Source organism: Aegilops tauschii, chromosome 4 (genome assembly GCF_002575655.3).
Source record: "Aegilops tauschii subsp. strangulata cultivar AL8/78 chromosome 4, Aet v6.0, whole genome shotgun sequence".
NCBI lineage: Eukaryota > Viridiplantae > Streptophyta > Magnoliopsida > Poales > Poaceae > Aegilops > Aegilops tauschii.
Window position 1 is genome coordinate 52531611 of NC_053038.3, and position 12531 is coordinate 52544141.

Genomic DNA, 12531 nt, shown 5'->3' on the forward strand with positions numbered 1-12531 from the left:
GTGGTTGCTGCAACCTGGTTGATAACTTGGGATTGCTGCCAGCCTACTACTGCTTCTTGGTGCCAACCTCACCCTTTGTGATGGCGATGAAAAGTGAAAGCGGTGCACGTAGAATCCGTTATGGGCTCGTGGTTAGGACGTAGCTGTGCATGGCGTGGGTACCAAAGATCGCCGGCAGATGTTGATGGAGAAAAACGGCGGGATCCACAATGCTGGCCGTCCCATACATGTTTCTAACGGCTTCTATCTGCTCCAAGTCGCCCCACAACGCAGCCAGCAATGAAACGAAGAGCAGTTTTGACTTTTGACCTGGAACGCTGGTTGTTGTTTATCTTTCACTTCAATCAACCGATCCCCCACAAAAGATAATAAACAAATAAAGGGTGATGGTGCCACTCAAAACTCAACCGCGGTGCGCACGAATCAGTAGTCCATCCACTCCTCCTTGGCCGCACACAAGACATCATTTGCTTCCCACCTCGGCGTTGCTTCCCTTCTACTCCCCTCCACCGCCGCTCAACCATGCCTGGCCTGGCCGGGCCACCACCGTACCCACCTCCTCACTACCATGGGAGAAAAGCAGAGCAGGGTGGATGCCGTTTCTTCTACCAGATCACTGAAACTGGCAGGCATCACTGCTTCATCACCAACCTCTCCAAAGGCCAAATAAAGCTTCGCTCGATCGCTTCAGAACCCGTGTCAGCGCGTGGGTGGGAAAGGATAACAGAAAAAGAGCCGAGCCTCGACAGAAACAGTACACTATAGCGAGTAAGCTGCATCATTGAGCTTGCTATCAATTAGCATGCGCGGATCCATAGTTGGTAGTAGCTGCGGTGCATGCAATTTGGCCCAGTCATGCATGCCACGCCCACCTGTATCATATCAGGCCTTAAATACGCTTCGCCAACCGGGCGCAACCACAACCAACTCTCTCTCTCCCAGTGCACGCACACTGGCACGATTATTGTTGCACATTTCCCTCTGCCTCTCCACACGCTCAGTGGCGAGCGAGCTATCTGGCTGAACGAAACACAGAGCTCCCAAGGTATTAGATGAGGAGCATGCTGCACTCCTCATTGGGAATCCTCCTGCCGGCGCTGCTCCTGGTGCTGGCCACGTCGCCGCCGGCGGCGCCGCTGTCGCCGGACGGGGTCGCGCTGCTGGCCTTCAAGTCCGCGGTGACCGACGACCCGACGTCGGCGCTGTCCGCGTGGTCGGCCAACGACACGGACCCGTGCCGCTGGCCGGGGGTGGCCTGCGTCAACACCTCCTCCTCCGAGGCGCGCGTGGCCGGCGTGGCCGTCGCGGGGAAGAACCTCTCCGGCCACCTCCCGCCCGAGCTCGGCTCGCTCTCCTTGCTCCGCCGGCTCAACCTCCACGGCAACCGGCTCTCCGGCGCCGTCCCGCCGGCGCTCTCCAACGCCACGTCCCTGCGCTCCGTCTTCCTCTACGACAACAACCTCACCGGCGCCTTCCCGGCCTCGCTCTGCGACCTCCCGCGCCTGCAGAACCTCGACCTCTCCAAGAACGCGCTCGCCGGCCCGCTCCCGCCGGCGCTCGGGCGCTGCAGGCAGCTGCAGCGGCTGCTCCTTGCAAACAATGGGTTCTCCGGTCGCATACCGGCCGCCGCCTTGCCGCACATGGAGAGCCTGCAGCTGCTCGACCTGTCGTCCAACTCCCTCACGGGCGCCATCCCGCCTGAGCTCGGCAAGCTCCAGGCGCTGGCCGGCACGCTGAACGTCTCCCGCAACCGCCTCTCCGGCGCGGTGCCGCCGGAGCTAGGACGTCTCCCGGCGACCGTCACCCTCGACCTCCGCTTCAACAACCTCTCCGGCGAGATCCCGCAGTCCGGGTCCCTCGCCAGCCAGGGCCCCACGGCCTTCCTCAACAACCCCGGGCTCTGCGGCTTCCCGCTCCAGGTCCCCTGCCGCGCGGCCCCGCCGTCGGCATCGTCCTCCACGCCGCCTCCGACCACCACTGGCTCCGGCGGCAGCGCCGGCGGCCCTAGCCAGCCGATGAAGACCAGCCTCATCGTGCTCATCTCAGTCGCCGACGCGGCCGGCGTGGCCCTCATCGGAGTCATCGTGGTGTACATATACTGGAAGCTGCGCGACCGGCGCGGGGACAGCGACGGCGACGATGAGGAGGAGGAGGGGCGAGGGCTCTTCGCCTGCCCGTGCATGCGCGCAAACACCTGCGGCGACTCGTCGGAAGGGTCGGACGCCGGGGGCGACGAGAAGAAACGCGGCGGCGGGGGCGGAGGCGGAGGCGGCGAGGACGGGGAGCTGGTGGCGATCGACAAGGGGTTCCGGATGGAGCTGGACGAGCTGCTGCGGTCGTCGGCGTACGTGCTGGGGAAGGGCGGGAAGGGGATCGTGTACAAGGTGGTGGTGGGCAACGGGACGACGCCGGTGGCCGTGCGGCGGCTGGGCGGCGGCACCGCGGCGCCGGAGCGGTACAAGGAGTTCGCGGCGGAGGCCGGCGCCGTCGGGCGCGTGCGGCACGCCAACGTGGTGCGGCTGCGCGCCTACTACTGGTCGCCCGACGAGAAGCTCGTCGTCACCGACTTCATCAACAACGGCAACCTCGCCTCCGCCCTGCGCGGTACGTAACATCCTCTCCTCCAATTCGCGCCTTTTTTCCTTCCAACGGTCGCTCTGCTCTGACCGAACGTCCATCGAGAAGGTCTAACCTTGATGCAAATCCAAAGGTTATAAAGCCATCTTGGAGTTAAAAACACAACCTAAACCAAACAAATAGCAGAACAGAATGGGTGTCGTGATTAATTAAGGCGATACGGTACAAAACTAGAGATCCTTGTTGTTGGCCACAAACAACATCTGCAAGGCTGGGCTCCTTTGGATTGCGGCTCCTGCACGCGAAGGAAAATGCATCGCTGTGCACTGGAATGGATTTTAGCCTGGTGCTGGTGCTGGTCCAGCCAAGTGACCGACTTATTACAGGATACATGGTCGCTGTGAAAAGCTTCCAAGAGAGCCAGATGGGAGTGTGCATATGCAATCTTGTCCGGTGCATATGCATGGCATGCCATGGACCGCGGCGCAACAGCAGCATCTGGATGATGATGATGCTCCGGTTGGCGCTTGCCCTGCCTTACCGGTTAGCGTCACTGTCACTGCCACCTTTTCTCCTGTAGTCATGTTTCTGCCTTCAAAACTTCAGAAACTTTGATGAGTTGCCTTCATCATAGCCTTCACAAAATCCACAAACAACAAATTTCTTTCTTCTTCTACTAGAGAAATCGTAAGGATTAATACTGTGGATGTTAGGCCAATGCATGCCAAATAAAAGATTGCTCACTGCGCTAAGTAAGCTCCAGGTTCATATTATTTGTGTCAGACCTTGCATTAAAGCCTAAAGGTTGTCTCTCCTGGCAGTGAACAGGAAAGTGAAGAAAGATCCAAAAGTAGTAGATGGGTAAAGGTACCTTCCGACAGACAAGGGAGGCCAAAAGGCTCTTTTTTCAGGCCTGGAACCTTGTTGTGGTCATGCCTGCTTGGGTCGGGTCTGCCAGCAGTCATGTTTCAGGTCAGGTCTAGAGCCTCGCAAAAGTGACAATTAGGAGCAGAAAGGTGCACACAAAAGGCACAACAAATGTGTGAGAGAGAGAGAGCGCGCATAGAATACTGTGTGAACTAGAGAGAAATACAGAGTCAATCGGGAAAACCCTACTGGGAAAAAAGATGCCGTCGGTAAAAATCTGGGGCGTTGGATCATCATCAAGCAGCCAGCACCAACCGTCGACCTGCTTCCTCGCCTCCACCCGAGACGCCACGGCTCGCTACTGCCCCCGTGTCGTTCTCGTCTCCGGCGAGGTCCTGACTAGTCCTCACTTCCTCGTGTCGTCCCAACTTTTGACCTCGGGCGAAACTAAAAATTGATTGACTCGAACCCGTGACCTCATGGTCACAAGGCAACAGTTCTACAGTTGCGCCATGGCTTTGTATTAGTATTCACAAACATATACTTCCTCGGTTCCTAAATGTAATTCTTTGTAGAGATTTCATTAGGTGGACTACATACGAAGCAAAATGAATAAATTCACACTTAAAATGCATCTATATACATTTATATGTAGTTCATAATGAAATCTCTACCATGACTTATATTTAGGAACGGAGGGAGTAGAAATAGAAAGAACATAAAAATAATATGACATGAATACATGTGCAAAACAAAGGATAGAAACAGAAGGATTTTATGAACTTGGGTATTTGGACATAGAAATAGGGAAAAAATAGAGTAACACAGTCAAACAAATGACATACGTACGTAGTAAGCAATCGCATTTTTTTTTTTGAAAAAGTATAACCACTGCTAAAGGAACTCAATTTTGTGCTTCATGTATTGGAATTTGAGAACAGTCTTGCTAATGTTATATCCGTCAAAATTTTCTTTCATGGTATGTCACTCGACTGAGACTTGATTAAATCTGGACCAGTTATCTCATTTGAAAAATATTATACCGAGTGAATTTTTGTAAGATGCTCGAGTAAGAACAAATTTTCTGACGTGGCATTGATATGTGCAGGGCGCTCCGGGCAGCCGAGCCTGTCGTGGTCGCTGCGGCTCCGCATCGCCAAGGGCGCGGCGCGCGGGCTGGCGCACCTCCACGAGTGCAGCCCCCGGCGGTACGTCCACGGCGAGGTCAAGCCTTCCAACATCCTCCTCGACGCCGACTACAACGCCCTCGTCTCCGACTTCGGCCTCGCCCGCCTCCTCACCATCGCCGGATGCGCCGACTCTGCGGGCGCCGGCGCCGGCGGCATAATGGGCTGCGCTCTCCCGTACGTCAAGCCCCCCGTGCCGGACCGGCCCAACGCGTACCGCGCCCCGGAGGCTCGCGTGCCCGGCTCCCCCCCGAGCCAGAAGTCCGACGTCTACTCCTTCGGCGTCCTGCTGCTGGAGCTGCTCACCGGGCGCTCGCCCGAGCAGGCGTCGCCCTCCGGCTCCTCGGCGTCCTTCTCGGGGCCTGGCGCTGGCGCCGCCGAGGGGCAGCAGGCGCCGGAGATCGTGAGGTGGGTGCGGCAGGGGTTCGAGGATGCGCGGCCGCTGTCGGAGCTGGCCGACGAAGCGATGCTGCGGGACGCCGGCGCGCGCAAGGAGGTGGTGGCCGCGTTCCACGTCGCGCTTGGGTGCGTCGAGGCCGACCTGGAGCGGCGGCCGCGGATGAAGGCCGTTGCCGACAGCCTCGACAAGATTGGGTCGTGAGAACAGGGCGCCCCTCTTTGCCGCCCGTTGTCAGTTGTCAGAACTGGTTCGCCGGAGAACGTCTCATTTTCTTTGCACTTACTTAATTTTTCGTATTATGTATATCATTTTTAGGAACCTTTGTGTAAATTTTTCCTTTTTCTTTGGGTCTTCTCCGTTCTCTGAAATTATTTTGAATGTTATAGCAACTTATATGGGCCGTGCTAGTTATCCGCCGCCTCCCCCACCGCTAGATCAACCTTAATCAAGTGGCCCACAATGTCCTCCTTGCCTCGTGCATCATCAGTGACGTTGTAAGCATTGCAACACTGGCCATGTTTCAGTAACACTAGTGATGTTGCAATCTTGTGGGCTCGCACATCCGTGTCTACAACAAGGACGATGTTTCAGAAACGCGCCTCTGCAGTGTTAGACACATTAGGGTTTGGAACAATGCTCGATGCCCTTGGTGGGTACGGCTGTCATATATTTATAAGAGGGAACCGTACAAATACAGGTTATGTTACAACACGTATATATGCTATATACTTAGTCTAACACCCTCCCTCAATCTTAACTATGTCCTGAAACACTCAGAAGGTTAAGATTGCGTCGACATCCCTCAAAAGAAGGCAAGGGCAAGGGTTTAGTGAAAATATCAGCAAGTTGATCCTTAGAAGAAATAAACTTGATCTGAAGAAGCTTCTGAGCAACACGTTCCCTCACAAAATGATAGTCAACTTCGATGTGCTTCGTTCGGGCATGAAATACTGGATTGGATGAAAGATATGTGGCACCGATGTTATCACACCAAAGGACAGGCGGATGAGTCGGAGAGACCTTCAACTCCCAAAGCAATGACTGCACCCACATGATCTCAGCTGTGGCATTAGCAACTGCTTTGTACTCAGCTTCAGTACTACTCCGAGACACTGTAGCTTGCTTGCGAGCTTGCCAGGCGATCAAGTTAGGTCCAAAGAACACAGCATGTCCCCCCGTAGATCGCCGATCATCAGGATTACCATCCCAATCGGCATCAGAAAATGCTGAGATCAAGCCAGAAGATGCAGGCTGAAGATGAAGGCCATATGAACCAGTGTGACAAACATAGCGCAAGATGCGCTTAACGGTCGACCAGTGAGAGTCACGCGGTGCATGAAGGTACTGGCACACACGGTTAACAGCAAATGATATGTCTGGTCGGGTAATGAGCAAGTACTGCAGCCCACCAACAATGCTGCGGTACTCAGTGGCATCCGCAGAAGAGAGCAAGTCACCATCAAAAGCTGTCAGTTTGTCTGTGGCAGACATGGGAGTCATAGCAGCCTTACACTGCAACATACCGGCACGGCGTAGGAGATCCTGAGAGTACTTCTTCTGAGTAAGAGTCAAGCCACCATCAGAACGAAGTACCTCCAGACCCAAAAAATAATGCAGCCTCCCAAGATCCTTAACAGCAAACTCAGCACCAAGAGAGGACACAAGCCGATCCGTAGCAGCAGCGGACGAACTGACAAGTATGATATCATCAACATAGACCAGAATGTATATAGTCACCTCAGGTCGCTGAAGAATAAACAGAGACGTGTCTGCTGTAGAAGGCACAAACCCATATGCACACGAAGAGCAGCGCCAAGACGTGCATGCCACGCACGAGGGGCCTGCTTCAGACCATAGAGAGCCTTGACAAGGCGACATAAGTGATGTGGCTGAGCAGGATCAACAAAACCCGGTGGCTGACGCATGTAAACCTCTTCTTCCAGAACTCCGTGAAGAAAGGCATTCTGAACGTCAAGTTGTCGAAGCGACCATCCTCGAGTAACAGCCAAGGAAAGAAGAACACGAATCGTAGGTTGTTTAATAACAGGACTGAATGTGTCTTCATAATCAATGCCATACCGTTGTTTGAATCCCTTGGCAACCAGGCGTGCCTTGTACCTCTCAATGGAGCCATCAGCATGTTTCTTCACCTTGAAAACCCATTTAGAATCAATGACATTGACACCAGATGGAGGTGGAACCAGACGCCAAGTGTTGTTTCTTTGAAGATCATGGATCTCCTGCTCCATGGCAGCACACCAATGAGGAATGCCAAGCGCTGCCTGGAAATGTCGTGGTTCAGTCGTAGGATCGGCTTCAGCATGAGCCACATAGGCCGCAAGCCATGCGACAATGCCGTTAGTGCGCTTCTTCGGTTGGAAGATGCCACTCTTGCTGCGAGTATGAGGACGCAGGACGGCTGACGGAGGCGGCGGTGGAGCAGCCACCACACGGGAGCCACTGTCCATCAGCGACGAGGAAGACACGCCTTCAGGCGAGTCAGTGATCGTAGCCGGTGAGGCAGTCACTGTCGTATCCGAGCCTTGATTAGTTGGCGAAGACAGGCCGGGCATGGTTGGTGACGACGGGCCAGGCAACGAGGACGGACCCGAGGAACCAGCCGACGAGGCCGCCGGCCCAAGTGACAGGGCCGTGGGGTCAGCCGACCCGGACGACCGCGCAGACGCCAGCCCAGGCGATGTGGGCGTCACGGGGTCCGTCGCTACGGGGGTCGTCAGCCCAGGCGACCGCAAGGCCGCTAGACCAGGCGACGTGGGCGCTCCATCGAGGCCACGTGCATGGGGCATGCACGTACGATCAGTGTCGGGGCAGGCAGCCGATGTAGCAACGGGGTCAGCCGGCGCGGCGACAGCTGGCACAGTCGAGGCCGCATCAGCATCATCATCAAGAAGCTCAAGTCGAGCACCTCGTCCAATCCCCGCACCATGGTTAGGCAACAACAGAGGAGAATATGCAGCATCTACAAATTGATCAGGTAAAACTGGAAAAGAGTGCAACTCGGTGACGGGAGTATCGGTGGGTGATGTGAGCGTGGAAAAAGGGAAGACAGTCTCATCGAACACAACATCACGAGAAATGTAAACACGATTTGTTGGAAGGTGGAGACACTTGTAACCTTTGTGGAGAGGACTGTACCCAAGGAACACACATTTTTTGGATTGATACTCAAGTTTATGCTTATTGTACGGACGAAGATGCGGCCAACCCGCACAACTGAACACTTTAAGGAAGGAGTAGTCTGGAGTTTCATGAAGCAACACTTCTAGAGGAGACTTCATGTGAAGAAGTTGTGTGGGAATCCTCTTTATCAAAAAACAAGCAGTAACAAAGGCATCACTCCAGAACCGAAATGGGACAGAGGCATCTGCAAGAAGTGTTAGACCAGTTTCAACTATATGACGGTGCTTGCGCTCAGCTGCACCGTTCTGCTGATGTGTATGAGGACAGGACACATGGTGAGAGATGCCAAGCTTCTGAAAGAAGGTGTTAAGATTACGGTATTCACCCCCCCCCCCCAGTCGGACTGGACATGAATGATTTTGTGCTTAAGCAACCGCTCAACATGTGCTTGAAATTGCATAAAGACATGAAACACATCAGATCTGCGCTTAATGAGATAAATCCAAGTAAAGCGACTGAAAGCATCGATGAAACTGACATAATAGTTGTGACCACTGACAGAAGTTTGGGCATAGCCCCACACATCTGAAAACACAAGTTCGAGAGGAGCCTTAACAACACGACTCGATACAGAAAAAGGCAACTGATGGCTCTTGCCTTGTTGATAGGCATCACACACTAGAAACTCCTTATTACTAGACTCAACGGGAAGACGATGACGATGCAACACATGGCGCACAATGGGAGTGGCAGGATGGCCAAGGCGAGAATGCCACTGTGACGACGACACCCGAACACCACTGAAAACTTGAGATACTCGTGGCACATCAAGCGCTCGTGGTACATCAAGCGAATATAAGCCGTCGCGAGCTCGACCACTAAGTAGAACGGCCCTCGTGTCCCGGTCCTTAACAAAAAAATGGAAAGGGTGAAACTCAACAAACACATTGTTGTCATAAGTCAATTTAGGAACCGAGAGTAAATTACGTGTGACTGAAGGAACACGAAGGACATCAAGGAGACGCAAAGTTTTAGTGGTATGTGAAAGAAGAGATGCCTGACCAACATGTGAGATGGGCATACCTGATCCATTGGCAGTGCGGACCTGATCATGACCGGTGTAGGGCTGGCGAGTAGCCAACTTGTCAAGCTGGCTCGTCAGGTGACCCGTTGCGCCTGTGTCCATGTACCAGGCAGGATCCACAGAATATGAAGGAGTGAACCCAGGCTCCTGTGTGGCGAGAGCAGCTTGCTTCTCGTTACCCTTCCCATTGTTCCCAATGCCAAGGAAGTCACGTTTAAACCGACGATGGCACCGAGACGCCAAGTGTCCCTCAATGCCGCAAAGCTGACACTCCACCCCGCCGCCACACGCCTCGCAGTGGAGCAGCTTGCGGCCGGCCGTTGGAGGAGCTGAAGCAGGCGGACGGGGCTGGTTGCCCGAGGACGGAGGCGGTTTCTGCTTAGCACCACGGGCACCCCCGTGGAGAGCAGCGTTCGCAGACGGGCCCTCCGTGTAGACTCCAACGGAACAGCGAGCAGCGAGCCGCTGTTCCGTGTTGAGGAGGCGAGCATAGAGGTCACGCGGCGGCATCGGCGTGTCACGTCCGTTGACATTTTCAACAAGAGTCATAGTCCTCATCAAGGCCATTGAGAATAAATGAAGTAAACTCCTCGTCACGGAGAGGCTTCCCAATTGAGGACAGTGTGTCAGCCAAGCTTTTGACTTTGTTGAAGAAGGCTGTAACGGAGAGATCATTCTTCTTGACCTCACCGAGCTGATTACGAATGGCAGACGAACGTGCCAGCGACTGCGAGGAGAAGCTGGAGTCGAGGGTAGCCCATGCATCTCGCGACGTCGCGGCAAAAACCACCATGCCGGCCATGGACGGCGTGAGTGAAGACTGAATAGCCCCGAGGATGGCTTGATCCTGTGCTACCCACCGACGATGAGTAGGGTTGGGGACCATAACAGAGCCACCATGGGACGAAGGGACCGGAACCACGGCCGGAGGACACGGTAGTGTGCCATCAACATATCCCTCAAGGTAGTGGCTACGCATCAGCGGCAACACTTGAGCGCGCCACAGGAGATAGTTATTAGCAGAGAGCTTCACAGTCACCAGGTGAGCGAAGTGAAACGGCCCTGGTTCGGCTGCTGGCGTTGAGAGCTGCGGATCAGGCGTCAGGACGGCGTTGTACGAGACCAAGGCATCGGCCGGCGGCGGCATACGGGATTGTTGGTGATGACCGTACGAGACCAGGGCATCGGCCGACGGGGGCACACCATACGGGAGTGCGAGGGGCGCGGTATATGACGCAGGAGCGGTGGCGTAGTTCCCGCCATACGACACGTAGGAAACCGTTGACGGGGCGACGTATGGTGCAGGGTACGGGCCACCGTAGGGCACCTGCACGGGAGTGCCATAGGGCCCCGAGGCAGGCGGCACGTCAGGGAACTGGGCCGGGGCAGGGTGATTGGCGTAGAGCGCCTGCGCAGGGGGTGCCGTAGGAGGGCGGCGGCGGAGGCGCGCCATGCAACGGGATCGGGGCATCGGGCGAGATCGAGGCGCCGTCCGTGATCGGTTGCGGGACGGGCGATCGAGGCGGTCCTGGAGGGCGCGACCCGGATGCAGCAGATCGGGCCCAGGCGAGCGGAGGTGACGCCAGGAACGGCGACTCCATCGCCAGGGTAGCGGGAGGCGGCGCGGCGGCGGGGACCGACGCGGCGGCAGCAGAGGAGGCGGAAGCGCGGCGCGGATCGAACGCGTCGTATGATACCATGTTAGACATATTAGGGTTTGGAACAATGCTCGATGCCCTTGGTGAATACGGCTGTCATATATTTATAAGAGGGAACCGTACAAATACAGGTTATGTTACAACACGTATATATGCTATATACTTAGTCTAACATGCAACAACGTTTTAGAAAACATGCTTCTGGAACAGCGTCGATGTTTCAGAAACACCGGTGACATTGCAATTTAGGCGCGCACGATCGGTTTAAAAACGCGTCTTTGCAACAACAACGATGTTTCAGAAACTCACCTCTGCAACAATGACGACGTCTCAGAAACGTCAATGACATTACAATCCAGACACGTGTGGATCCGCACGTGATGGCTTGCCGCGCCGTACGATCATGTTTAATCGGACGACAGCGCAGGCAGACGATGTCCTGCACGCATCAGCCGGCAGAACGTACCCTTTCCTGTCCGTCTGGATTGCGGCAGGCCATTATTGCATTGCTATTTGGGTTTGATGGAAGGTGATTAGTATGCTTGACATTTGGCCTACGCATAGCTTTGGTCTTATATGATTTTACTAGTTGCGGGCGTGTTTTTTGCGTGCGTGTGAGTTGGTGTTGGCTGTGTACATCCTAGTTATGCAGAGGCTGGGTGTATGCTCATTGTGTTATGTATCTTTTTGATGCTCCATTTTAAACCAATAAAATTCACCCTTTGTCGAAAAAAAATGCTTGACATTTTGCGGAAGCCACAAATCACTTTGTTTTACTTTCAATTTTTTTCTTCAAATGCTTCATTTGGCAGAAGGAAGCGGGCTACCGGGCTAGAAGGAAGCATGCCATCCTTAAGTCCATCCAGTTGAAGCTGCATGCAGCGGTGAACGACCAGAAGTCTGGTCCGTCTCGCACTTCAGACACGGAGGTCGTCAAGAACTCAAAATCTTCGACGACGCGTAGAAATAGGGTAGTTTCATCTACACTTTACACTTTAGCTATATGTAAGTCGCCTGAAAACTGAATTTGGGTTAGTCAATTTTCTGTTCGTTGATTACTGCTCTAAAATTCGTGCTTGTAGTGTCTTGTAGTATGGTCAATCAATTCTTCCACAGGTTGCCTTTGTCTGGCCCATCTGACTCAGTATTTCTCTCTCTCCCATTATTTTCTCTGTGTTCTGTTTCTATGGTTTTTTTTTCTTTTCTTTATTAGTTGATTTTCCTTTTTTAATTTTTGAGTATATTTGGGATGTTGGGTGAATGTAAATGTATATACATAAATATTACACAATATATGTGAAAATGAGCACTATTATAAGATTATTCTTTGCATAAAAAGCAGTGCAATTCAAGTGCAAAGTAGTGGGATGTTTTTTTGTTTCATTTTGTTTTTCTTAAAAGGCAGTATATTCCTTGTTAGAAAACTTTTTAAAAAATAATATTATATACTTATTTCTTGCATATTATAAAAAAAGCAATTTTGTGTAAATTGTGTGCAAATTTTGTCATTATTTGGTTTACTTTAAATTTATTTATTCTTTTGAAAGGTAATACCAATACCACTAATTCATTCATCCTTAAAAAAATTGAATTTGTTTTCGTTTTCCTCCTTAAAGA

At 53.3% G+C, this 12531-nt stretch overlaps 1 protein-coding gene across 1 annotated transcript; it reads left to right on the top strand.

Annotated features, from left to right (window-relative positions):
- Positions 1–922: 922 nt before the first annotated feature.
- On the top strand, positions 923–5424 carry LOC109785597 (receptor protein kinase-like protein ZAR1). The gene is made up of 2 exons (XM_020344187.4): positions 923–2604; positions 4553–5424. Exons 1-2 carry the CDS (start codon positions 1053–1055, stop codon positions 5230–5232), a joined length of 2232 nt encoding a protein of 743 aa, XP_020199776.1. The 5' UTR covers positions 923–1052; the 3' UTR covers positions 5233–5424.
- The last annotated feature ends 7107 nt before the right edge of the window (positions 5425–12531 follow it).